This window comes from Echeneis naucrates, chromosome 2 (assembly GCF_900963305.1).
Source record: "Echeneis naucrates chromosome 2, fEcheNa1.1, whole genome shotgun sequence".
NCBI lineage: Eukaryota > Metazoa > Chordata > Actinopteri > Carangiformes > Echeneidae > Echeneis > Echeneis naucrates.
The window spans coordinates 13,341,685-13,368,274 of NC_042512.1; the positions used below are offsets into that span (position 1 = coordinate 13,341,685).

At 41.4% G+C, this 26,590-nt stretch overlaps 1 protein-coding gene across 2 annotated transcripts; it reads left to right on the forward strand.

Annotated features, from left to right (window-relative positions):
* Nucleotides 1-3,199: 3,199 nt before the first annotated feature.
* On the forward strand, nucleotides 3,200-24,427 carry stk11ip (serine/threonine kinase 11 interacting protein). Of its 2 annotated transcripts, none has more exons than XM_029517427.1 (26): nucleotides 3,200-3,352; nucleotides 3,542-3,609; nucleotides 3,891-4,093; nucleotides 4,328-4,402; nucleotides 4,542-4,637; nucleotides 4,743-4,850; nucleotides 4,934-5,005; nucleotides 5,083-5,212; nucleotides 5,833-5,936; nucleotides 6,048-6,137; nucleotides 6,647-6,688; nucleotides 6,804-6,965; nucleotides 7,054-7,135; nucleotides 7,335-7,841; nucleotides 8,003-8,220; nucleotides 8,618-8,728; nucleotides 9,461-9,695; nucleotides 10,869-11,026; nucleotides 11,115-11,361; nucleotides 12,911-13,020; nucleotides 14,210-14,307; nucleotides 15,325-15,506; nucleotides 19,491-19,575; nucleotides 20,536-20,618; nucleotides 21,577-21,806; nucleotides 22,605-24,427. In XM_029517427.1, exons 2-26 carry the CDS (start codon nucleotides 3,543-3,545, stop codon nucleotides 22,746-22,748), a joined length of 3,639 nt encoding a protein of 1,212 aa, XP_029373287.1. In that variant the 5' UTR covers nucleotides 3,200-3,352; nucleotide 3,542; the 3' UTR covers nucleotides 22,749-24,427. The 2 variants fall into 2 exon arrangements, with proteins under 2 accessions (XP_029373287.1, XP_029373296.1); XM_029517436.1 differs by having other exon boundaries at nucleotides 15,328-15,506.
* The last annotated feature ends 2,163 nt before the right edge of the window (nucleotides 24,428-26,590 follow it).

Below are 26,590 nucleotides of genomic sequence, written 5' to 3' on the forward strand. Positions count from 1 at the left end.
AACAGGCCACAGTATCTGCCCATGTGTGCAAAGTAATCCCCACCAAGGTCAGTTACTTAAATTCCTCCCCATGGAATTGTTAAGCAAACACAAACTCTGGATAAACTCTACATTGATAGAGGAAGGTATGGGATCACTGATGGGCTGAGGACACATACAACACATGTGCCTCTCTGTGAATATACAAAGAGAGTTTTGTATGCAATTGGTCATCTCCTTAATTACAGCACAGTAAGTCCTGAAAACTCCTCACTTTATTTTATCGACTATTGCGCATATATTCAGAATACAAATAACTAATTAATGCTTATGCCTATAAATATTACATCAAAATGTAGTTATAAGGACGAATAAAATATTGTTGTATTGTACTTCTAATTAAGCATCTATAACTTACCACACAGTGGAACATATCTATCATTATATGTAGTAAAATTAGATTACAAAACCAAAGAAAGTCCTTATAAATAATTTCTGTTCACGAATAAATAATTCACAGATTTGTCCAAAATAAAATTTGCGCAAATGATGACATATAGGATGACCTCTGAGGTGTGGTTAGTAAAAAATGTATTTAAAAGACAGCTTCATCTGCAACATCTCTTAATACACAGTCTTTCCCCTTCAGGAGTGATCAAATGTATTAATGTGAAATACACATGTAATGCAATGTAATTCATAGAAGCTAATGCTGAATCCATTTTTTTGGAACTGCCAGTTTTGATTTTGAGGTAAACCGCTGACAACAATAAGTGAACGACTATAGACTAATGAACATTTAAATATCTCAGTGGAAACACTTTTCCAAATATCACTTTCCGAGAAAAGTTCAGACCAAAATAGCTGCTCGGAATGAGCCAAATATCTTAGCCCTAATCGATGCAGTGGTGATATAAACCACTAATTAGGCAATTAATGTTTGCAACGCTACTCTTCATCCAACTAATTTTGAGCTGCTAAGCCTCTCAGCAGGCCGGCTGGAAGGCTACTTCAACAATGGTAGCAGCCTGCTGAAAACTCAAAAAGTTAGAAAGAATGTGAAATCTCTAATCCCCATTTTACCTTCTGTTACAAATCTGTTCACATATGGCTCTTGGTCAAAAATACATCTTCCCAAAGCAAACTAAGTGTAACATTGCTGTATTCTTGGCTCTCTGCTGTACTTATCAACGAAAAGGAGTCCCTAAAGACATTCCAATGTTAATTTTTCTGACTTTGATAATGAATGTGTGCACTGTTCAGGGTTTGGTTTTGATCATACTTGAGTAAGCCTCCATTTGTTTAGATTACTGATTGGATAAGTGGAGCTAATGGGTTGGAGTCTTGGAAAATTCATTTGTCACCTGATTACAGGGCCGACATAAAATGACACCATGCAGGTCATGCTTACAGCAACTGAACAGCTGGATTATGTGTTTGTTCTGTAATTAAAATGTCGAAAATTCAATCATGAGACATTTTGGAGGAGTCTGAGTATGTTTTTTCAGCAGCAATAGTAAATGTAAACTTGTGTTATTTTAAAAGACATCTGAATAAGAGAAGTGTCAATACCAGTTTCGCTTATAAACAGTTAAGCAACCATGCATGAAATTCCCTTTAGCTGGTGCAATGAGCAACATCTCTCTGAATGGAAATGTTTACCAAATTACACTACATAAATCCTTAAATGGAAATGTTTCAATCACAAGTCCCAAATGGGACTTATGTACATGTGTTTTTTTTTCTTTCCAACGTGTCTATGTGTGTGTGTGTGTGTGTGCGTGCGCATGCGTTTGTATGTATCAAAGTGTGAGTTTGTGTGTGTGTTTGTTTGCTGCCTAGCAACCAGTGATGCAGTGCAAATTAGGAAAGTTCTTGCTTTATTTGCTCGTGCAAATCTTTGTGAAGTATCTGTTACGGAGCCACAGTGTTATTTATTACAAAATAAAGACCTACTGAAAGCTCCCCTATTCTGTCGAGTAAATGTGTGGTTTTACAGTTTTAAGGAGCAGAAGTTGAAGCTCTCACCCTGGTTATAAGCTGATGTCAGCATGACAGCATGCTCCGATACTGTAAGCCCACTGTTTCTCTTCTAACAATGTTGAGATCACCACTGTCTGTGGAATAGACATGTCTCACATGGCCACCCCCAATAATCCTCTTGTAAAGCTATTTTGTATGTCACAACATTAAGGTAACACAAAGTCAAAAGTTGTCTTTCGAGCCGGCTGGCGGTGTATTTTGCATGATGAGTGATACTCAATAATTGCAGCTGCTTATCAAAATCAGGTGGTTTGATTTAGTTTGGTTAGAAATCTGGACTCTTGCTACAGCCATGCACAGCATACACAAATAACACGCATGCTCCACACCAACCAGCTACCAAGCTGTTTTTTATTGCTGCCACGGCTCGGATATGGTTTGACCAACGTCTGCCAACAGGCAGATGTGGTGTGAGTCCCAAGTTGGTGAATTAGCTGGCATTTCTTAAACCTCAACCACCACGAACTCTGTGCCACTTGGCTCTGAAAAACTGGAAAGGACAAAAGGTCTACTAATGACTTTTTTAAATGGTCCATACATGATAGATTTTCAGTGCCCAATCCAATGGACCTTGCCTGTGCTTTCAGCTAAAAGGCCTATGTAATCAACTCAATTGTGGTGCAGCTGTTTGCAATTCTAAAATGTGAACTGGTCTAACTGGATGTATTTGTAAGTGTATTTGGTGGTTGTTGTGGGATGTTAATTTTCCATTTTCTAATGTTGTCAAGTCTGGACTCTTGCTAAAGTGCCTCACCTAGTGGCCACATGTAGTCGCATCATCCTGCTGTGATACAAAAGCATAGAAATGTTCTCCTTCAACGTGATTAAGGTTTGGATGATGTGCATTTCATTAAAATATAAAATCTATTCAGCTTTCTTAATGTTTTTTTTGTTTGTTTGTTTGTTTTTTTTTTTCAAAATACAGCATTTGACAACTCCAAATTAAAAAAGGACCTGTGCTTTAAGACAGATAGTTGTGCCAGACAGTTGATAAGATTATGACCAGATAAAACCCTACTTAAATAATATAATTGAATAATTTGAGAGTTGTTCCGTTATTGGACAGTTTTGGTCAGATTTGAGTGTTTTCCACCTTTTTTTTTTCTTGATGAATACGCCTGTTTTGGTCTCTCTGGGCCGCCGTAGACTCTTTCGGCATCTCGTCATGTGATCCGAAACATGGCAACATCGCAGCGCACTTCGCTGTTGGACTGCTGCATTACAACTAAACGCTTGTTTTTCTTCGTGTAGAGGAGGAAAATGTTTTGGGGTCACCCAGCGAAGTCATAACTTCATGCCAGCGGCCAAATTTCCGGTTGTCACTGCAGAGGTACGTCGTTTTAACCGAGCTAACAGGAAATAGGTCTGCCAGTTTAGCTGAGCTAGCGTTAGCTGCGGCAGCTTAAGTGCACAGTTTTGACTCCTTCTTAAGGAAATGTGAGAAATCTTCTTTTTTTTTTTTATTTCTTTTTATTGGTAGGCGTTCAGACTAACATTGTGATTGTGCATTTCGTTACAGGATGGCTGTATCTCAAACTGGTCAGTCCTCCCTTGTACACAGCTTGGCTACTCTCCTTCGAAATGATGGTAAATTTACCAGACACTTTGTCAAAAGTAGCAACATAACAAATCCCTTCACTATCTACAATTAACCGTGAAACAATGTGGCTGATATTAGTGCAAGTGTTCCCTTTAAGTTATAAGATATTTATTAACTTGTTCCTTGTATGTTTCTATGTACGTTCATAAATCTTCAGTCAGCAGGATTTGGCACATTGTTCAATCTTGTAATTTAAATAATTTATTAATGATTTGTGGTGCAAGAAAAAGTGCTCAGCCTAACCTGAAGCGTCTTTTATACTATACAGGTGACTTGGTGCTGGACGGCAGCAGCACACTGACCTTGCCAGCAGCCAGCTTGCAGCACCTCACCAAGCTGTTTGAACAGTATTTGTTGTCCAGGAGCCAGCAGCATGGCTTCCTGGCGCTGCCCTCCCACCCTGCAGATACGGCCTCCTTGCTGCAGCTGCAGTTCCTGTTTGACATCCTCCAGAAGACCGTCTCTCTCAAGGTGGGTTTTGAAGCCCCCTCTCCCAACAAATGGGCAGCTGTTTTAACATGCCATGAGGAAAATGCCTCATTAAAACTTTCAAAGTTCAGAGGGTCAGATGTCCTATAAGTTAAGCTCTTCTCCAGGAACACTGTAAACTGCATAATTTCTGGTAACTGGTTCTCACATGCTGTATGTTTCACTTCCACCTTCACTGGCGTTGTGTTTATCATATGTCTAAAATTTTCAATTCAGCTCATCAATCCCCCAGAAGTGAGACTTCAATCTGTGGTGAAGATTTTCCCATTCAAGTCGCTGAAATGTTTGGAGGTATGACCCAATTCTTTAATTTTTTTCCTCAGTTCTTCCATGCCACCTAAAAAGCCATCACTCAGCCTGTTCCCCTTCTGTCTATTCTGACATGATTTTATAATAATCACATAATTGTCTTGTTCTCTGTTATTACCAGCTAAAGCGAATCCCACCACACTGTCTAGAAGGACTCAGAGGAGTTTACTCCCAGTTGGAAGTTTTCACCTGTTTAAAGAGTCTTGGCTCCCTGGAGGTACTGCTTTAGTTTACTGTTAACTTTGGCGCATTACTCTGAATTTATTTATTTATTTATATATTTTTTTTTAACTCAAAATGTGTGTGTGTGGTTTATTTCTAGGAGCTGCTTTCTCTGTGTGGTGGTGACCTCAGCTCTGCACTGCCTTGGCTGGAACTTCACACCCTTAACTTTAGCTACAACTTCATTGTCTGCCTTGACCAGTCACTAGTGAGATAAACGTAGACCGAGGTGCACCATTACTCTCTGAAGCTCATATGATCCTCATCTGACTTCATCCTTCTTGTTCGTAGAGTTTACTGAATATCCTGAAATCGCTGGATCTAAGCCATAACAAGATTCAGGAATGTGCTGAATTTCTAAAGGTATGATACAAGCCACAACTTGTATCAAAATATGCTAATGACAGTACTTATTTTATTTACTCATTGCTTTCTCTCAGCCCTTGAGTGAACTGGAACATTTGAATCTGGGCTACAATTGCCTGCAGAGGGCGCCAACGCTAGGCATGAGTGCGAGGGCCAAACTCCTCACACTCATCCTGAGAAACAATGAACTGGAGACTATAAATGGTAAGGTACACTCATAAAGATTTTTTTGTCATTGTTTTATTTAGACACAGAAAAACAGTCCCCAGCCAGAGCTGAAAGACAGCCAATTCGTACTTGATTTTTGTGTGCTAGTGAAACTGGAAAAACAGAAAGCTGATCATAGTTCGGATACACAAACTTATGACTTGATCTGTTATGAGTTAGCAGACTTTCTTTGACGATGATCCCCACCTTCTGCAGTTTGAAAATCCTTCTGTTTGTCTTGGATACTGTTTTTCATCGCTCTGCGGAACATTAAGTCACCTTATGCCTGCCTGTTTATTATGTCTGAAGGGAGAAAAGCATTAGAATCTAATCAGCTGCAGTAGTAACAGTTTATTTGTTGCCGTATAGAAATTGGGTTGCAGCAGATCACATGTGGCATTCCAACGGAACATTGATCAGACATAGAGCATAGTCGTCACGTCCTCATGTACAGATATTGGAGGAGGTGCAATAATTTAAGCTTCTACAGACCAGCTGAGGAAGGCAGCAATTCAAACGTTTAGGCAATCAATTCAAACAGATGTTTGAGCTGCTGTCTCTTTTTATTCCCTCGATGTACATGTGTAGATATGTTGTTTATGTGTTATATTCAACAGGTGTGGAGCAGTTGTCCTCACTCCAGCACCTAGACCTGGCCTACAATCTTCTGTTGGAGCATTCCCAGCTGGCTCCTCTCTCATTACTCCACTGCCTCAAAACAGTTAAGCACACACATGCATGCAGTTTTGTCTTCTAAGGGTCTTCTATGTAATTTAGTTGAACCAAGTAATTGCTTAACACCAGTGCAGTAAATTGTAATATCTTTTTTCAGCTTAGCCTGGAAGGAAACCCGCTGTTCTTCCAGAAGACACACCGTACCTGCACCGTCCGACATCTCTCCCCCAAGGCTGCCATTCTTAGGGTGAGAAAGAGCCATAGCCTGATTTGCCATCTTTTAAACATATATTCTGCTAAAGCACTCAATAATGATAATAATAATAAAAAATTTCAGCACGAGCATTTGTCTTGGCAGTCACAGCTATGGGAAAATAACAGTTACTGTACAAACAGCATCTGAAAACTGGAGCAGATCACATTAAGTCCTGCTGTAAAACACTGAAAATTGAAATGGAAGCTGTTATATTGAATAAAGTCTGTGATCTTAAAATATACTGTGACTGTGATAGCAGCTGGCTAATATGCTATGCATTACCAGGTATGTCAGAATTTATTTGAAAACACAGCCTCTCCACACATACAAAACAGCTGGCTGTGCCTCTCTCTGACTTGGCTTTCAGTTGTATTTGATTGAAAATTATCAACAGAGTGAAACAAAATAGCAATCCATTTGGTGGATTGGTTTTGTATTTTTGTTACCAAAGCAATGTTTCTTTTTTTGTTGTTGTTTGTTTGTTTGTTTGTTTTTTTTAGCTCAAACTCGATGGTTGCCAACTTTCCTCACACGAATTATCAGTAAGTTTCTCTATCCAATCAGCCCGTCCTAAATGATATTAAGTAATAATGACAAATAAACATACAAGTAATTATATTTTGGTTTGTTTCTGAATTACCCCCCTCACTTTTTCAGGTTTTGCCAAAGCCAGGCCAGCTGATCGTCCAGACTTCAGTTCCAATTCCTATGCCACCAGAACGGAGTAACCTAGAAGTGTCCAGTGGTGCTGGGGAGCTGAGTGACAGCCTGTCTGTTGGAGAAGTGGGGATCTCACACATTCGCAAAAAGAAATACAGGGTGAGAGAGCTGCTTCTTTGTCTGTTAGTAGGCTAGACTGTTAAAAGCTGTGGATAACTTTGTCCTTGCAAACCATTTTGTGTTTCAGAGTCGGGTGAGAGTGCGGAGGGCCAGCATATCCGAACCCAGTGACACAGATTATGAGACCAGACAGGTTCCGTCCACACAAAGTAAGTTTTGAAAGCATTCCTGTCCAATCTTGTTCTTTCTGGGTAATATCCAACCGAATGTATAAATCCACCTTCTTTTCTCTACGACTTCCATTTGTTGTTTCCTCATTAGCTCCTCAAAATTGGTGACTGAGATAAAAATTTTGTCGTTCCTGAAATTGGTAAAAGTTATTCTTCAGCTCAACAATTCTCTCTTTAGGCATTGTCCTTCCCCACCAGGAGGAGATCGAGCGAATGTCGAGCTTCAGAGAACAGCTGGGGGAGGACTGGCTGAGGTACCAGCACCATCTCGATGGAGCTTCTTCCTCTGCCATCACCATCGTTGCCAACACCAACCAGTCAATCCCCCAGCATAAAGCTCTCCACAATGGCCTCAGCACCACTGCCCCATGTCCATCCACCCGCCATGGGAAGCATCCATCTCCAACCTCCCTACAAGTCCTGGAGGCCCTTCCCCCTCCGCTTTTCTCATCTGAGCCCAGGCTGGAGATTTCTGAAACAGATGGAGACCAGGAAACAGAATCCACCCTCGAAAGGCTTGGTCAGAGCACTCACTACACCGAGTCCACCTTAGAGGACAGCACAGTGGATGGTCAGGTGGTGAGCCAGGAAATCACGAGCTCGCCAAGGCCAAGTCTGGACTCCCAAGGGTCAGCTAAAACAGAAAACAGAGACATTAAGGAGGAAGAAGAGGAAGACTTAGGAGGTAGGGTATTTCATTTATGTTGTTTGAAGGTTGAATGCTAATGAACTTACTTGATAGTATTTCTTTTCATTTAATTTATTTATTTTTTCTCAATAAAAGTGGATATCAACTCCTCGGAAAGATGATTTTAAGGTTCACTGCCTCTTTTTTTGTCTTGTTAGTGGACTTGTGTCACCCCCTACTTGTCGGTGTTTTATCTGACAAAGAGAAGGAAGGAGATGAAAGCCAAGAAGGAAAAGACAGGAGAAAGGAAGTGTTTTTGTGCATAAAACAGGGCCTGGTGCTGGAGGTGGATATGCAGCATGGCAGAGAGAGATGCCGTCTGGAGCTGGACAGCTTGGCACGGGTGGAGACGACAGAGGCCTCATGGACCCGTGGGGTAAGAAGGGATGGAGAGCAAAATGGAAGAGAATGTTAAACCTCCATCCTGGTTTACCGTGATAAAGTTGATAAAGTATGATCGGGCTAATTCACAAACACACTCTACTACAGACTGGTAAAAAATCTGTATTAAAATATGTATTAAGAATAAGATGAACTATCACATGACTGTTCCTTCAGCAGAATCCTGTAATCTCAATGGAAAAATGTTTTGAAACATGCTGAAACAGAAGTTGTGGGTTTTTTGATACGGAAGTTGTGTTGCTGTTATCGAGGTACAAAAATATGAAAATTACATGTTATTATTATTTCAAGAAGGACTTAGCTGATGATTATTTGAGCAGACTAAAAAAAAAATCTATCGTTTTCAGACATTCTCCTGATCTCTGTCTCAGGATACAGAGGAGTTGCTGCCAGCTGTGGAGCTGCGATTCAACTACATCAGCAAAGAGAAAAGAAGAAGACAGTATGTCCTCTTGGATGATGATCCACAGCAAGCTCTACAGGTGATAAATACAGTGAACCATTCGATTTCTCACAAATATGATAACTTTGTCTAAGATGACACAAAATCACATAGTTTGTAGACTTGTCTAGAAGAGACAGAGGTCGAGTTGAGGTCAAGTGCTGCTCTCGACCTCAACCTTTGTTTTCAAAAATTACATCAACAACCAGCAGTACGTGCTGTACCATGTTGACTGCTATCGCTTGTAATTGTGTTTCTAAATGTTATGAAACATCACATCGTTGCCAGGTCGCGGAGCCAATACCAATTCCAGTATGAGAGATGTTTTTTTTTTTTTTTTTTAGATTTTTGTAGAGCAGTTATGACTCATGCTTTATAAACTCACACACATAGCTGTAGTTATAAGTTTAATAGCCCAGCAAGTACCTTGACTTCTCCCATAGTTGCTCACTGAGCAAGAAAGATGTTCCTCATGTTTATAGAAAAACTCACGTGTCCTACTTTACCAGCTGTGATGCATCATGTGAAATTGCCCCTGACCGACTAATTTTTGGCTTCTTTGAGAAGCTTGATGTCACTCCAGCAGTTTCTAGAATTAAACTGCAGTGGTTTGAACATGCAGATAATTTTGTTTAAATTTTGAACTAGCCAGACAATAAAAACCGCTTTTGTTCAGGAAAGACTTATTAATAGATGGATTGACTTTTTTTTTACTCTGTGCACACTATAAACACAGTCTTTAAAAGTAAAAATGATCCTGTTTGCTGTTTAGGCTCTGACTGACGTGCTGTCTCATGTGGCTGAGGAAAATCAGCGGCATGGCTCTCAGCTCCGGCCCCATTGTGTCCGCCTGCAATGCCTTCGCTGCAGGTCAGAGTTTGAGCTCCAAGGAGGAAACAGTGAAGAGGAGGTTGGAGGGAGGGCAAGGCGGAGAGTAGGGCTGCAAGAGGGCATGGAAGAACAGGATGGGGAGCAGCCAACAGAGACCGGGGACGACAACAGCAAAGGTGGGAGCAATGGAAGAGGAAGTCCTCAAGTGACACGTTATGATGCTACATATGGATACTTCAGGCATCCAGACAGTTGAACAAATATGTTACTTGAAAAGTGTCCATCAGCTGTCCAGATGTTAAAGGGCATCATAGAAGTTAAAAACATATGTAAAACACGGAAATTGATTATTTAAAATTGGTATGTTTTGCTCTGGTTTTCATCTGAATTTGCGATGTTTAAATGTCAGAGAATCCCACACACAGTGTTGTACCACAGTCTTGATTCATTCCTCAAACTTAGTCATGCACAGTCTCAAATGAGTCACGCCTTTTTGGCCAGCTTTTTCTCAAAATAATCACTTCAGGTCTCTTTAGTCAATGTCAGCTGGTTGCTTGGTTGAAATCAAGATAAGAGCAAATGGGAGGAGGAGAAGGTCACTCATCACCCAGCTAGTTCATGCAAGATATTCATCATGTGACGCTCTTCTCAGCATTTAGGTTCTCATTGATAGTCTGCATAGGTTGGTGCATTTTCCCAAAACAACATTTTGATCTCAGCTGGGCCGAAGCTTCCCAGGACTTATCTCTTCTCTCTTATTGCCAAGTGGCCCTTTCCGCTGAGTTTCCACCTCTATAATCAGCAGGAGACAGATAATACCCTTTGCTGCAGCAGCCATCTCCTAGCATTTTGACCAAACCTGACATTAAGACCTGTTCCAGCATGCACAGACAGCACGCAGGCTTTTCTGGACTGATGTTTTGGGGATTTCTTGCATCCGTTCGCTTGAGTTGGTGCTCTGCTGAAATATCAGTCAACAAATACCTTTTTCATTCGTGCATGTCTTTACTTACGTATTGTTTGCCTGTGGGTTTCAGAAACACATGCAGTGCTGATAGAGTACAAAATCCTACTCATGTGAAACTTGTTATGAGAAGAAGTTGGCGCTTTTTCTGTCCTGTCTTGCGTCTTTTGTAGATTATATAAAATGCAACATAAATTGATATGATCAGCATCTAATTTTTCTCCACAGATAATGTATCTACAGTTATATAAACTGTCAACTACGAATTCATGGCATAGCCAAAAATAGATTTAGGACACTGATTGATCTCCTAGTCTTCACCATTCCCGGTCTGTCACTCTTTTGAAATCAGTTTCTTCATGTGTCTGTGCTCTTTTCCTTTCAGGAGTCAGTGATATTTGTCCAGAATGTGGAAGTGACCATGTGGTCCAGCTTGCTGACCCATCAACCCTCTACAGCAGCACACCTGTAGATCAACCATCCAGGCCCAACAGTGAGGATGAGTGCCTTTATAAAACCCGGATCACGCGTGGTCCCACTAAGGTCTGTCTGATCAGCCGAACAATTCTTTTGCCTTATTTTTTTTTTCCCCTTTAGCTGTAATTTATTTCTAAAACTGTTTGCACGCAAGGATGGCTACACAGACGCCAGTATCAGCAGTAGTCCAATCCTGGAGACTGCCACCACCACGACAGATACCACCTTCATTACTGCTCAGGGAAGCTCTTTCTTCACTGGGGATGCTGCTGGTGACACCAGCAGCCTCTCGTACAATACAGAGTGCCGAAGTAGAGAAGATCTGGCTGGGAGCTACCATTATTCTAGTACACCCCCACCTGAAATCCACGTCCAGCCTGCAGGAAGATCCACCCCAAACGGTGGGTCCACTTTTTTTTTTTTTTTTTTTTTTTTTTCAAAGAAATGTTTGATATTACATCAACATCCACACAACAAATTTTGTATCTTAACTATTTTGACTGATTTTAAACCAGCAGACAAAAGGTAGAGACATAAAGTAGATCCAGTGCTGCCCCTGAGTTTTAACTCTGTCAATAAAATTGCTAAAATAGGGCTTAAAATCAAGACTTAACAAATATTACATACAACCAGTTAATGTAATTTTGACATTTTTTTTTATAACAGCATGTTAATAGGGGTGATAAGAGCCAGTTTGTTCGTGACCAGCTCCAAACGAAACCATGCTCACATTTTGGACCCTGGCTGCTGGAAACCAATGGCACAGCAGATAAAATGTCTGAACACAGAAAACAGAAACATTTTCTCAGAGCCTGAGCTCATGTTTTGACACACGGTCTTAAATCTATAGAATTTTTAATTTGTAGCGATTACATGTGTGATGTTGGCAGTACTGTGGGATAAAAGCCCAAGCAGTAAAATATAAATGGTATTTTATAATTTGATTCTGTTTCTACAGTTCATATGGTCATTGTAAAACATCAGCTGTGGTATAAACTGTTTACGTCAGCTTCACTGCTGTTCCTGAAGATAAAGCAAAGTCTTAATTGGAACTGAAGAGAGATGGGAAGTCTGGATTTTGTGGATGTTATGTGGCAAAGAAATTCTGTGTATCTCTGCAACAGCATCCGATTTCCGCCACATCTGTCTGCCATTTTTAGGTGAACCGCATGGTAACTGTGCAAAAAGACAGATTGGAGTCATTACTGGAATTGATGGGAGAGGAATGAAAGCCTAAGAGAGGGAGAGCTGAGTAGTAATAATAGCTTTCTCTATCTTTTCTTTTTTGGTAATACTGTACTTGTATGCCAATACCACATAATCTGTTCTGAAACTCACACTGGAGACAACTCATCCTGAAGCACTGACTGACACTGAATACAGTGTCTTTTCTGGGTGACACAGTGCAGCCATTGTTGTGGAAAAGAGTTCCTGTTTTTTGTTTTTTGGGGGGGTTGTCTGAAGAAGAAAAGCTTTGTCTCTGTAGCAGGTCAACCTCTGTTTATGTATGTGTGTGTGTGTGTGTGTGTGTGTGTGTGTGTGTGTGTACACATGTATGTCTTGTCTGAAGGTTCAAAGCCCTTTTAATCTGATCTGTTTGTACTCTCTGCAAATGAAAGACGATTAGTTTTGGCCTCTGCAGGTCCAAGCCTAGTCATTTTCCATTAGCTGCAACCATTCATCAACACTTTAATTACCTCCATTGCTGATCATTGGTGGATTTATTGCTCTTAAATGCCTTGAGTGTGAGAGCTGTTGGCTAATGGTAAGGTCCGCTGCAATAAAATTTGGGTGAAGTTTCATAGAAGCCAAGAATATCTTTACATTCCTGCCAAAAAACTATGGCTCCAGTATCATTGGGATTAAATGAAGTAAAATCGTGGAGATTTCTTTTGTTTATGGTGTTAGACTAACATTTTTAATGCTGATCAACTCTGGATGTGTCTGTAGACGACGTGGACCTTCTGTGTGAGGATTACGAAGCAGTGGACCATCGGCTGAAACTTTTCCTCGATATGGAAGTCTTTGAGGAGGAAGAGGAGCTTCACTCTTTCATCAAGGTATGAAAGAAGCAGTCAACATAACTGAGGTAGACAGACAAGAGAGCAGTCCAGATTCTCAAATCAAAATCTTAGCAAAAACTCATATCTTCCAAAATGTGAAATTATTCCTTTATAGTTGTGAAACCTAATTTTTATTCAGTCGAAACTCTGGCAACATAAGGAAACATTCATAATTATTCCTGATTAATTGTTGCTGGACTCTGATTGGCGGATGATATCACGTTTTCCAGTTGAGTCCTGCAACTTTGAAACAGCAAGAAAGGGAAAGAAAACAAATGCTGAAATAGCTTGTGTGAAATAACCACAACTGTTCTGACTTTGGTAACAAGTGATGACCCCATCATTCATAATAACAAGCTGGTTTAGAAAGTTGCTTTCCATGCTTTGACAATATCACTGGAACTAATATTCAGGGAGGGAACAGTATTAATGAAAATATTTGCTGTTTAAGCAGAATTTAGCAAGTCATGGCCGTCTGTCACTGATCATTCAAATTCAACTGTACAATGTTTCTAAGTTATTGTATGATTGTTTTTGTTTCCTTTCTGATTGCGGTTTTTCAAAGAAGCATATCTCCCCAATGGCCAAAAGTTTCCAACTTAATGAGTGGTGACAACTTTAAGGCCGACAGTATTCAAGCTGCGGTTTCATCTCAGACAGCCGACATGAACGCTGTCAGCAGTAAATCTCCTAGGAGCCCATTCAATCCATCGCTTCCTGCTCTTTCTTTTGTTGTATCCTTGATTCGTTTAGTCCACCACTACCTCCCCCTGCTGACATTCAACGCTCTCAAGGACCACTTTTAATATGCAGTGCATCCTGGGAGCTCTTCAAATCAGCTGGTTATTGCTTTTCTCCGCCAGACACCTGGACAAAGAGCAAACCACAGCTGGAAACAGGAGGCCCCACTGCATTCATTTCAGTCATGTTTATTTATCCAACGACAGAGGCTACTCTGTCTCTCATGTGCTCTGAATTCTTCTGTTGCTTAAAAGGAAATGAAGCGAGATGCTGGTGGATTGGTGACTTTAAATCTTTATGGTGCTTCTGACAAAGTGGTGCCTGCCAGGGACGTGGTTAATAATAATTTAACAATCAGAAGCTTTGATGTCATGCTGAAAATAGATAGATGCTAAACTAAGTAAGAGGCTCTGCATCAAGTCAAATTTTGTTTCTGTGCTTTTAGATGTCAGCTGTCAAATATGGCGAGCCAGGTGAGGTTCCCTCTCTGTTGGTGGTGTCAAACCAGAGATTCTACTTCCTGGAAATGACATCAGAGATGCAGTAAGTAGAACAACTTTAGAGGATATATACTTACTGTCACGCAATTAATGTCAAATTACTTGCACCGCATGGTTATTTGCATTCTCTTGTGTTGATTGTGTGTTTTTCCATTATTTATGTTCACATGTATGAAATGAAAATATGTTTGCATGAATAAACAAATCAAATTTAAATTGAAATCCAACTTTGAGGTGTGACCAGCAGCAGGTACACCCAAACGGAAAAGGAAGGAGGAAAAACAAAATAAAAGTAATGCTTTGATTGAAGTAGGTTTACTGGTAGGTATACGGTCGGTTTGTAATATTAGCTTCTACCTGGTATCATAGTCATTGACATGTTGACAAAACACATTCCACTGTATCGGATGTGTAATCAAATCTTGCTGATATGGACAGTGCAGTGACTCAAGAGAGGGCGCCACACTGCAATTAACAATTATGGCTTTGATGTCAGCGTGCAGCCCCACACCCTCCATTTAGGATGTGAATAATATTGCGTAACCTGTCCAGCTTTCTGGGTCACATCTTGAGAACGCGTTGACCTCAAAGTGTCTTGACTCTGGAGTCTTTTTCCTCCTGCTGGTTTTTAGCCCCTTTTTTCTTATTATTGTTATCATCATTTTTTCATTTCCCCTCACAAAACAGACCAAATCTTTCAGGGCTCAGGGCTGGATCTCATGCTGATACCTCTGAGAAAATCACTCTTTAGTTACAAGTTACTGTGGTACAGCGTTACGTTACGACTGTAACAACTGACCTCTTTTGTTTCTCCAAGTGTACAGGAAACCAAAGCATTATTTTGGATTGTGCTTTTTATTTTAATCCATGAAAAACAAGGTATTGCATAAGTTATTTCCATGGTTATGTTGAATAAACATTGGTTTTAGCCAACACAATTTAAAGTGTTGCCCTGGCAGTTGCACCTCCAAGTGTCAGAGATCAAGTAAACCATTGAATCCATCTCACGGTGTCGGGACATTTTCTGCACTTTCTTATGCTTCATGTCTTTTCCTCCCAGCAGAGGCCAGCTCTCTGATTGGCTGCAGAAGAGAGACAGCCACCCAATCAAGGAGCTCAGCTACCTGGAGGTGGGGCTGGGCTCTCAGACCATCCACATGGAGTTTGGAGACAGGGGCGTGGCCTATACCCTCCTCGTAAGGGACAGTTTACGTTGCAAGCGCTTCTTTGGCCTGTTGACAGGTAAAAAAACTACAGCCAAATACTAGAAAAGCAGAAAAAGCTTTCTGTTTAGTGTATGGAAAAACACAAGACAGGAAATGTTCTTCTGACTGTAATCAGTGAGAGAAACTCTCTGACCTCTCAGTTGCTCACTCTCTGCCCTCACTGCTTCCACTGGTTTCACTTTCCTTCTAGCAAACAAAAATAAACCGTCAACTAATTTAGACTTTTTTGTAAAGAGGTTGTAGATTAATGTTAGATCCTTGAGGCAGGTATTAGAACAGCATGTTCCACTCGCAGGCATTGTGCCACAGACTGTGAAAACCAAGCTACTCCCCTCACAGACTTAATACTACACCACATGTGTGCTCTGTGACGCAAATTTCTACCCCATCCCTCCCGGTATTGCACTCACACAGACTGAGCACATCCTGCCCAGACCAACTTGTCTGAAAGGGAGAACCAGAGGCTGGGAGGAAAACCTTTTATTAGACAGGGGCTCCTGCTTGGGTTTGGAATGTCTGGAAAAATATGGAAAATTAATTTGGCAATTTCCATCCCTAAAACATTTGGCAAAAACAGGAACATGGCACGCATTGGAAAAGCACTGGTGCTCAGTTGCTAGCACACAAGTCAAATTTACCAAAGAGAATGTGAAGTATTTACCCATAATTATCCTTTAATTTTTACCAGTTTCACTCAAAACAGGAACAAAAAAAATCAGTCAACAGGTAATAAGAGAGGGCCAGGTTTTTTCCACAGCTCCCTTTCATTTCTGTCCAGCTTCCACTCACACACAGGCAAGACAGATTTTTTTTATTGAAGTTGCTGTTCACATTTGCAGTGTTCCATGTATGGTTCTAACATTTTTCATACAGTTATTTAAGAGAGCAGGCTAAAAACTTTGTACATGAATGACGGAAAATCATGTGTGCAACCAGATTCTAAAGCATCCGTCAATGTTTTTTGATGCATTTCTGCCTTTTACCCAAAAAAGCAAGCTTTTTGTTCTTTTCACTGGCCTCCCTCTATCTGAGCTTTTTCCTTCTATCCAGATTCATAAACAGCTCATTTACTGTGTTGAATTCTTCGTGGCTGCAAATGATTCCAGATTTGTTTCAGCAAGACCGCAGAGTTTGTCCAAAACAGAAAAGACAAAGTGAAAAACATGTTAATAGTTTGTTGTAACCTTTCAGGTGCATCCCCAAGAAATCCATGAAAACCTGTGTTTACCTACATGTAAACTATATGATATTTATATTTCTTTGATCCATGAAGATGAAGATAGCTAAGTTGCTACTTTTGCCAGATTTTTTTCCCCCCTGATACCAAATTAACCCCAAAACAGCTGTTGTAATATTTTATGGAAAGGCCTAACCATAACAAACTCTGTCTATTGTCCAACCTGGCTCCCATCATGTGGACAAAGTTTAAAACCACAGCTGGAATGATGGAGGACTCACTGGCTGGAAAACAAAGAGGATGTGGTTATAACCGGGACAGTTTTCTGGAGCCCGAAGCCTCTTGCTTCAACTAAGTCTGACACATCTTTATTGAAACATTAGCAATAACACGAGACCTCTGGAATCTGGGGGCCAAAAGTCAGGAATCTTGACCTAAATATCTGTTGCTGTGCTCAAATGTTGTTCTAGGGGATGTTAATGGCGATGGATTCGTCAGTATCAGCAGAGAACACATAGTTTTGGTATTTCTAGTTCTGGCTTCTGAAAAACTGAAATTAAAAATGTAATCTATACTTAGCTGTGAGTGGGACGCGTTTGATTTAATGTGAGAAGCATCGGGAGCTTTGCTGTAGGTGGTGCAGGCAGCCAAAGAGTCTGAGGCTGAAACAAGAGGAAGTAGGAACTGACATAGACCAGACCAGCACCAACTAATGGACGCTCTGCTTTGCTTAGTCATGATTGCACTCTGGATGGCACCTCGCTAAAGCTGTCCATGTTAACAGGTCATCTAGTTTTGCAGTTTGTCTGACGCCCGCTGCTTCCCCTCAAGACACATGCTGCCAGCAGCGCGGTGCAGATTTTTGTGATGGCTTTTTTCTTTCTTTCTTTCTTTTCTTTTCTTTGCAAAAGTATTTGGGGTAAACCAAAACTCATTTGCTTTTTACTGTTTTTTAGTTAAAAAATAAAAGATGACTAAATTAAAAGCAGAAATGGAACAGATTAAAACTGACACTTTTGTTGCTGTGGAAAGTTTTTAAAAACATCACAGACATTATACTAGTTTTTCATCCAACAGCAACATATTATGATGAATTCCAGGATCCACAACAATTTAACAATTCAACAATAAAAGATTTAACAACCAATATGATTTTTTTTTTTAATACGTAAAATGAAAATGGCTCAGAAACAGACATGGTTTAATAGTGAGAATTTTTGCCCCTGGCTTCTGGTGGACACTACTTACTTACTCTCCATATGTGTGTGTGGACCACCTCCCTCCTGCTCAAAGCATGAAAGCTTCATAGATGACTGAATTTATTGCATCAGTCATGCTGCGTGTGTCATATGTGGTTGATTGAATCTTACGCCCGTGATGCGTCACCATATTTCTGAGTTTTGATCACTGTCAAGTGACAATAGTTGGCACCGAATACTCGGTCAGGTTCCCAGTGTCGTTTATATTTTCACTGATGGGATATTTCCTGTTTAAGTCAGAACTTGAATCATTTTTGACAGTGTTTTTATGAGAAAAAGTTCTCGTGTGGCTGTTGTGTTTAGCGGCAACCCACTCTGACGTCACTCATTGGTTTGTGAGCTGCTGTTTTGAAGGTTCAAGTTTCTAATTTGGCCATAGCCATCTTGTTTTTTCTAGAACCCATATTACGAGGGCGATGGAGGGGTGGATATGGTCTATGAAACCGGAGCAAATTTATCCCCTGCTTTATGGTCTCTTATCCTGTAAATGAACATCTTGATGAATTAAAGACTTCTTGTACAGAGTCTTTTTCCCAACTCTGTGACCCGTGTGGAGAAACGATCGGATTGAGCCTCCCATCTCCATTTCTTAGAGCTTTGTCTTAAGAAGGTTATTGATAGGACGGCGATTGTTTCGGCACCATCTTATTTTCCTCCACTGTTCACCTCTTTCTTCCCCACTCCTCCTCAGTGTCCCTTTAAATACCTTTGAAGTGCCATCCATTGAGACTCCACTGCGAACCTATACTCTGGATCTCCTCTCTGCCATGTATTGTTGTCGCACTCAATGTCACGCTGCCATTGGTGAATGTGAGCGTGACCTAGCACATTGTGTTTGCCAACATTTTCTCACCCACAGATTGTATAGAGCTGAAATGTGACACTGGTAACCAGATACGTTTTGTCTTTCTTTTTACAGTGAGCAAAATAAGACGAAGTTTCAGATAGTTTGGCTTTTGTGTGTAGACGTCCCTCTATGAATATGTAGGTGTGGCAGTTATGGGCTACTGTGCCGCCTATGTGTCCTTTTTACAAGTTGGTGGTGGGTGTTGTCTTTCAGACTGGGGTGGTCACATGGTTCACTGGTCTGCCGCCGTCGCTCTACATTTTCCTCCTTGTTAAATGCTAAGGCCTTGCCCCATATGCCCGTTAATACTCGTTTTGTCACTGTTTCACCTCAAGAAAGCGAGGAGAGAGAAGTTTGAAATATGTTGGCATGTTGAGCTCCAGCTGCTTTAGCACAGCTCCGAGCCGTGGGCCAAAGTGCTGCTCAGATGTGGTGCAAAATTAGTATAAATTAAAATAATCCATGAAACACAAACAGATGACCTTATAATTTCTTATCCATTCGCCTCCTCTTTGTGTGCTTTTATTTTGCTATGATTTTTACATTGTTGAGCAAATGTGTCTTGGTTGATTCAAGAGAGAATGATAATAAAGTGTGAGGAGAAAATTACTAATGACATTTGAGAAGCAGGTGACATCAAATCCGTATGTAACTCAAGTAGTAATGTGATCATAAATCTTGCCTGATCGTTGTGCTTTTCTGTCATCATCTGTTCAGGCATTGTGCGTGAGTTGGCTCACAGATCAGACAGCAAGCTGCAGTCCATCTCCACAACCAGACTCAGTCCGCAGCACCATCTCTGGTACGCTCCGCTCTTCCTCCTCACAAGCATCTGCCGGAACGCAGGGAGGTGGAAAATGGCAGACATTTGGGTGGATGCTGAAAGATGTGGTCTAAACAGTCTCCTGTGTATTTTGTGTTTTTGGGGGTGTAAGTTAAATGAAACTACGGCTGCTGGAGGTCCAACAATTCACATTTCTAACACATCTTTAGTCAATTATAATCAGCCTTTTTTTGGACTTCATTTTGTAAAACAGCTCCTAAATTAGCTGGTAAACCACATCTTAATTTGCAACACATGTTGTGCTGCTGCTGCTGCAAGCACTTCATGTGGCGTACTTTGTCAACTTCTTTTTTTTTTTTTACACCTCTTTTTGTACGAAGACAACAGGTTTCTCTCTTGATTGTAGCTCATCTTAAAGAGAAGGAAAATAAGATTCAGTTTCTCACAAGCAAGTGTAAAAATAAAAACGTGCTGTGAGTAATCAAACTTTTCAGTTACACAAACAGGCTTCGTAGCGGTCTGGACAACCTCGCAAACATGTGTTATCCAACCAGTGAAAGACAAATAAACCTCAATGAGAAAAAACTGACATATGGAAAGAGCAGTGATTTGTACATTCATACTAATAACTCAAATCTCCCAGTCTGTGATTTCTGCGCAGGCAACCGATTCCTCAGCTCAGGAATCAAAACTCCTTTGTGTGTTTTGTTGCAGCCAACCACAGACTCAGACTCCTGATTCAGTGTTTGTGCAATCTAAGTCCTGTCAGCTATTATTATGTCACTTATCCCTTTTGCCTCACAGTTGCTGCGAAATTCACCCCATGATGAAGTGATTCCACCTGCCAGCTGCACACCACCAAATGTCCACGTCTTTGCTTTTAACTGAATAGCCACTGCTTTGGAAATGATGTGTGTGCGTGTCAATTTTGCATGGAAAATATACAATGTCAACACTTAATTTCTCCTTCTGTGTTAGGCCTCTGGTGTGTGAAGACATCCAGGCAGATGTGGAGGAAGGCCAGTTGCAGTTTTTCTACATTCTGGCCTTTGTCCTTCAAGGTAATGTCTCTTAACCTCTCACCTCGTAGCTCCCTCACTTTTGCGATATCTACTTTTATCTGCATTCTTTCATCTCTTCCTGTTCTAATTTTCAACTTGTTCGCTTGTTAAAAGCAATACTAGATTTCAGGACTCAACATGTCACATTTAATTGCATTTGTAGATGCAGAGATTAGTGCTGTTGGCATTAATTGCATATCAACATATCAACAGCATGCTCTTCCTTCCTTTTGCAACGCTGGCGTGGGCTGAAAAAGCTAAGGGCGCTTGATCAGGCTTTGCTGAAATACCAGGAAGATGTGATAAATGGAAAAAGGGGGAGAAAAAGATAAAGGGAGATTCAGGCAGGAGGAGGTAAAAAAAAAAAAAGAGGGAGCTGCTGACGTCAGATGCCTTCTGTGATCCGAGTTAACAGCCATTTGCCAAAAAATGAGAAACAAATCTGTTGTTTTGATTGCGTTGGCGTGCATTTTGTCTGTACATGTGCTGCAGGTTGCCTCCCTGTGTGTTTTTGAACTGACATATTTAAAGCCAAGGGAGCTGGAGGCTACACACAACTGTGCACGTCCGTGGAATTTAAAGTGCCATAATTTAAGCATGCCTCTATCCGCCCTTTCTCTCTCTCTCTGCTTGTTCCTCTGAGGCTGAGGCTAAAACTCGTGTCTGACTGTAGCAGAGAGTTACTTAGTAAAGCGCTTACCCTTAACTTTTACTGCTATGAATGAAATTAGTTTTATGGTGCAGTGGTTAGAAAACTGTTTGAACCCGGGGCTGGTATGTGTACGTCCTTCCTTCCTGTCCCTCCACGTTCTCCAGCTCCCAGCTTCAAAGACAGCACAGTAGGTTGATTGATCTAAAGTCTGTATGATCAGTCAGCTCCCAGAGATAAGCAGTATTGATAATGATGGATGACTTGACAAGTCATTCAATATTTGTTACCGTCTTATTTTTCTCCCAGAGGACATCTGGACACCGCTGACAGTCCTAGCAACGAGGGAGACCCTCTACCTGCTCCGAGAGGACCACCAGTGGACGAAAAGTTCAAACAGCCCAACAGAGGACGGAAACAAGGAGGCGTGCGACAGCGGGAGCTTCGCCGTTTTAGAGACGCTCCCCATCAGCTGCGTGAGCTCGGTCCAACTGTGGCCTTCACACCAGTGCAGAATAGATCTCAAGCTTTACGATGAGGTTGGTCTCATTTCCTCAGGAGTTGCTAAATTCTCTCCTTTCAACTGCCCACAAAATCAACTTTGAAACTCGTCAAGACCTTTTTTCAACATAAAGCTCCATCTTACGTCAGAGGCATCATAGATCCATCCTCAACAGTGAGATAACAGCGTTTTAAAACCACAAACACAAATAGGTGCTTTCACCATTTTAATAAAATTCTCTCCAAATGTTATAAAAAGCAGCACAAATTAGTATTTCCATATGAAATCTGGTATTTGGGTCGTGTTCTGTTTTTGTTTAAACCCAGCCCGGGATGTTTGTATCATCCAATCATTTCTTTTCCCTCATGCCTTAGTCTCAGCTGTGAGCTCCTGAATGAAACTAAAGCCCCTTCCAAAATAAAGAAAACATGTATTTATCAAGCCAGATTTTGTATTGATTTGTCCCACATGTGCAGTCTGTGCAGTCGAACTCAGAGCTGAATGATCTGCAAAAAAACAATTGCCTCATTTGTTTAGTTGTCACCATGATGACAATCTTCACTGTAATCGAACACAATCAAGTCCTGTTTGATGTTTGAGCATAATTCAGGGTGAGATCACTGTATTGTTAACTGCAGCTTGTATGTTGTGATGTTACAGTGCACAATGTTGACCAGAACGCAGGTTGTGTTGTTTCCCGTCCAGATACATGCTGCAAACAAATACTTCTCTTGTTCTCAAAACAACCTGTTGCTGGTTGTGCTATCATCAAGTCGGATTTTCTTGTGATTAACTGCATTTTTTTTTGTTTTGTTTTTGTCCTTGTGTGTTGCAGACGGTGAAACAAGAGAAGACGTGGTGTGTGTGGTCGGAGAGCACTGAGCTCCTCCAGGGTCTGCTGTCTTGGGTCACGACACAGTGGGAGGCCATGTTCGGAGTAAAGCTGCACACAACCCAGCAAGAGAAGGAAGCCGAATAGGGGAGGTCACGACAAAAGACAAAAGATAGTCTCTCTGTCTGCCTGTGTGTTTGTTTGTGCGTCTGTCCTTGTGTGTTCTATGTTGTTGGGGCTGGGGAATGTTTAGTGAGCGTGAGCGAGTGTCTTTATTTCCTCCGCACAATCTGCACTCACTTTGTTCCCATTACGCTCTTCGCTTTCATCGTCTTTTAAGCCAAGAACTTGGGAACTGCTGCACTCATTCATGTGGTACACAAGCCCGTAAAAGCACTGCTTGCATAATTTTCCCCTCCAGATACCAACCGGCTGAATTTTTCTCCAGACGAAGTGAAGTGTGCCTTGTTTCTCTTGCGGCTGCCATGTTTGCACCTTAATGCATCTTGAATTGTTCTTCGTTCATCGGTGCATAGTTGGGGATTTTGGAGCGAGGGAGCACCAAGTTGAGAACAAAAGATAGATTTGAGGGTTGTGGGTTTTTTTGTTTTTTTTTTGGGGGGGGGAGTAATCCAGGGAATTAGGTCTTAACAATGTCCACCCCCTCTGTGTTAAGCAGGAATCATTCCTCGCCTTCCTGGGGGGGCCGCACGTTGTGATATCACGCGCTCACCGCGAGGTTGGAGACTCTGAAGAGCTGGGGCTCCCGTCTGTCACCGAGGGTCACTTCACGCCCTCTTTACCCAATTAGGGTCTTGTGATGCATCTCTGCAGTGTTGCATGAAAAGATCAACAGTCGCAGGTCTTTTCATTAAATCTTGAGAATTGCTCGTCTAACGTCTCTTCTAAATCCTGATGTTTGTTTATGTGAGTTTGACCCGTGCATAGGCACTGTGATGTGAACTCAGCACTGTCTAGATTTACATTAATCGTTAATTTATTAGATTTTTTATTTTTTTTTTCCTCATCATGGGCTAAGTCAGAGAGGTGTCTTTTATTTTTCTATCAATTTAAAGGGAAACTTCTAAAGTGTAATAATGATATATCAACATAAAGGTTTTGTTCATTTGTGATTTGCGGGTTGTTTTTTTGTTGTTTTTCTTTACATTTCTAACAGAGAAACACACAAAAATGTAATATTTCCATTGTTTCTTTCCAAATGTTTCTTTTTCCCCACAATTTTACAAACGTCACTTCCTGTCAGCCCTCCTGATACCATAACGGTGCAAACCCACAAAGAATGAGCCCAAAAGAGGAGCAAAGAGCAGCAGAAGGCCTTTCTACGACCTCTGCCTACATTTTCATTGCCAGGGCTCACAATTTGTTGATAAATTTGTTCACCATGTCAACGGTTTGTTGTGTAGAATACAAAATAGTATTTGCCGTTATTCCACTTCACTAATAGTTTGATTCCTTCCTTGCTTACTGTTCTACCTATTCTGCTGTCTCCACAATCCACTCAGCTTTATATGACCAGCTTAATCTTTACTTTATTTCTGGCCCCGGTTGAAAGCAGCAGCATTGAAGGAATGCGTGTGTTTAACACAAAGCTCTCTTTGGCCAGCTCAACACCGACCTGTGATCCTGCCCCCTGAGCGCAAGCTCAGCTGTTTGAAATGTTCGTGGACTAATTTCAAAGTGTAAACGTACATCTGTTGCGCACATGCTTGGCTGGAGACCCGGATCACCTTCAGTTGCACCCACATGGCCGATAAACTCCAAACACGCAAATGGCTAGTGACTACTCGCCTGCATCCGGGTTGTAAAGTTCCCCACATAAATCTGATTCGCACAATAAACAACAGCACATTTTGCACTTTGTTTCTCACTCTCCATTTCCTGTTGCTGAAAAACGGAGGTGCAGGTGCAGAGAGGCGGCCTTTGACCTGATAAGGAGTCTGTGTTTTGCTCAAAGACACTTCAGCTGGTGGATGGGTTTGAACGTTTACAGCGTCTGCACCAAAGGGAGAAAATCGCAGCTCAGTAATCCCATAGAATTAAAGGATATGAGTGGATAGATCTGACAAATCTCCCCCCATTACAGGAAGCTGCAGCAGCTGCATCTCCCTGGTTTGGCTTTCAGGAACTTCTTCAAGCTCGTATGTCACCTTGATTTGCAGACTAAATTTACACCATGCGCATGATACAGCTTAATTTTTGCAATCTTTAAAAGTTTTATTTTCCTTTTGTCGTCATCAAATAGTGTTTTTTTTTTTTTTTTTAATGGATTAATTTGCCAGCAATTTTTATCTTTCGCAGGTTCACGCTCCATCCTGTCAGGGATATAGATATAGCAGAGGTCCATACCTGTGAGTCCCAGCTTTTCTTCAGGAGTTTAATAGAGTCACTGCAGGGGAGTAGGAAGGAATTTTGAGCCCGACAAGGCACTCGCCCAACTCCACGGCGCTTTGCTGTGACCCTGCAAAAATCCTTGTGCCATTTTGTGCCACCCTCGTCCAGCTTGGGGCCCCTATTGCCATTCCTTTCTGTCACATTGGAGGCAACAAATTCAGTTGCGTTTCAAATGCACAATAATGAAAGAGGACTTGTGAGAAGGCAAAGGCAAAAAGGTGGAGATGGGTAAGAGGATGTTTCACTTGGAGAAGGGGAGAGCAGGGCAGATAGTCGGCATGAGAGGAAGCTGGGATGCAGCCACAGTGATCTGGCTGAGCGCAGACATCTGGCCTGATTTGACTTCCCACCGTTTCCTCCAAACATTTCAGGTCCTCTGGTAAATCAGGAGCACTCCAGCTGCACTGTGCATGACAGCAAGAAATTTGTTGTTTTGCTCAACGCTCGAGTCAAACCAAATTCTTGGATGGTGGGCCTCTTCTTCTAAAGGCCGCAGTCACGCAGCGCTCTGTCAGGCCGACGGGCTGCCAAGCTGTGGTCCGGGGGATAACACAGCAGAAGGAGGGATGACTCCATCGTAGCGTTGCGCTCGTTACTCACAGATTCAAACCGATTCTTCACTCTCACAACACAAACTCTCTCATGTGGAGTTGTTTTGGATACGGATTTGAGGGGCTTTCTACAAAGCTCACACATCAAGACCAGTTTGAGCAACATGATGGAGTTTGAAAACAGTTGCGTATCGTGTGTGGCTCTGTAGAAACAATGCAAGATTTCATAATTAACCCAAATGAGGAGGATCATGTATTACTTTCATCAGCTTCATGTCAACTTGGCTCACCGAATTTCAAAAATTCTGGGTTGCACACAGACGTGTGGATGGTCTCAATTAAGTGAAAGGAAACTTTCTTTTGCTCATAGGTGCTTTGTATGTATGCTGGGCGAACATTAAAGTCCAGGAGTAACCTTTGAATTGAGCTCTTTGCTGTGTTTTTAGCACTTAATCTTTTTTGAAGATGGGCCGTCCCTAAACCGTGATTGGCTGCACCTGCTGAAGTACCTGAAGACCTGCTCGGCCCCGCCTACCAATTAACCTGATGTCGCCACGCCTTCCTTGCGTTGATATTGGTGCGTTCACCCAAGTCTGATTGGCTGCTACCATTGTGGGCGGGGCCTGTCCATTGAAGTCTGATTGGAGGAGCTCCTGGCTCCTTGGCTAGAGCTAATGGAGGCAAGAAAATCTGGCAATTAAGCTCAGCTCTGATTGGTCCAAATCCACAGCTAAACAGCCAGGTAACTGCTGTTACATGGTGAGTTGATTTTACTATAAAAACTTGATATTTCTTAGGTTGCACACAATAGTTTTTAGTTTTTAGATGCAGTTTAAAGCTTAAACATCATCGACAGGAAGAAATCGAACATCCGCATCACAACGAAACTGAATCTACTCCTATTATGAACTAAAAAGACATTATAATAGGAAACATGATTATACTTTAATACTATTACGAACAATAATAATAATAATAGCTCTATTAATGACGATGATGATGAAGGGAATAGAGCTACAGAGAGGA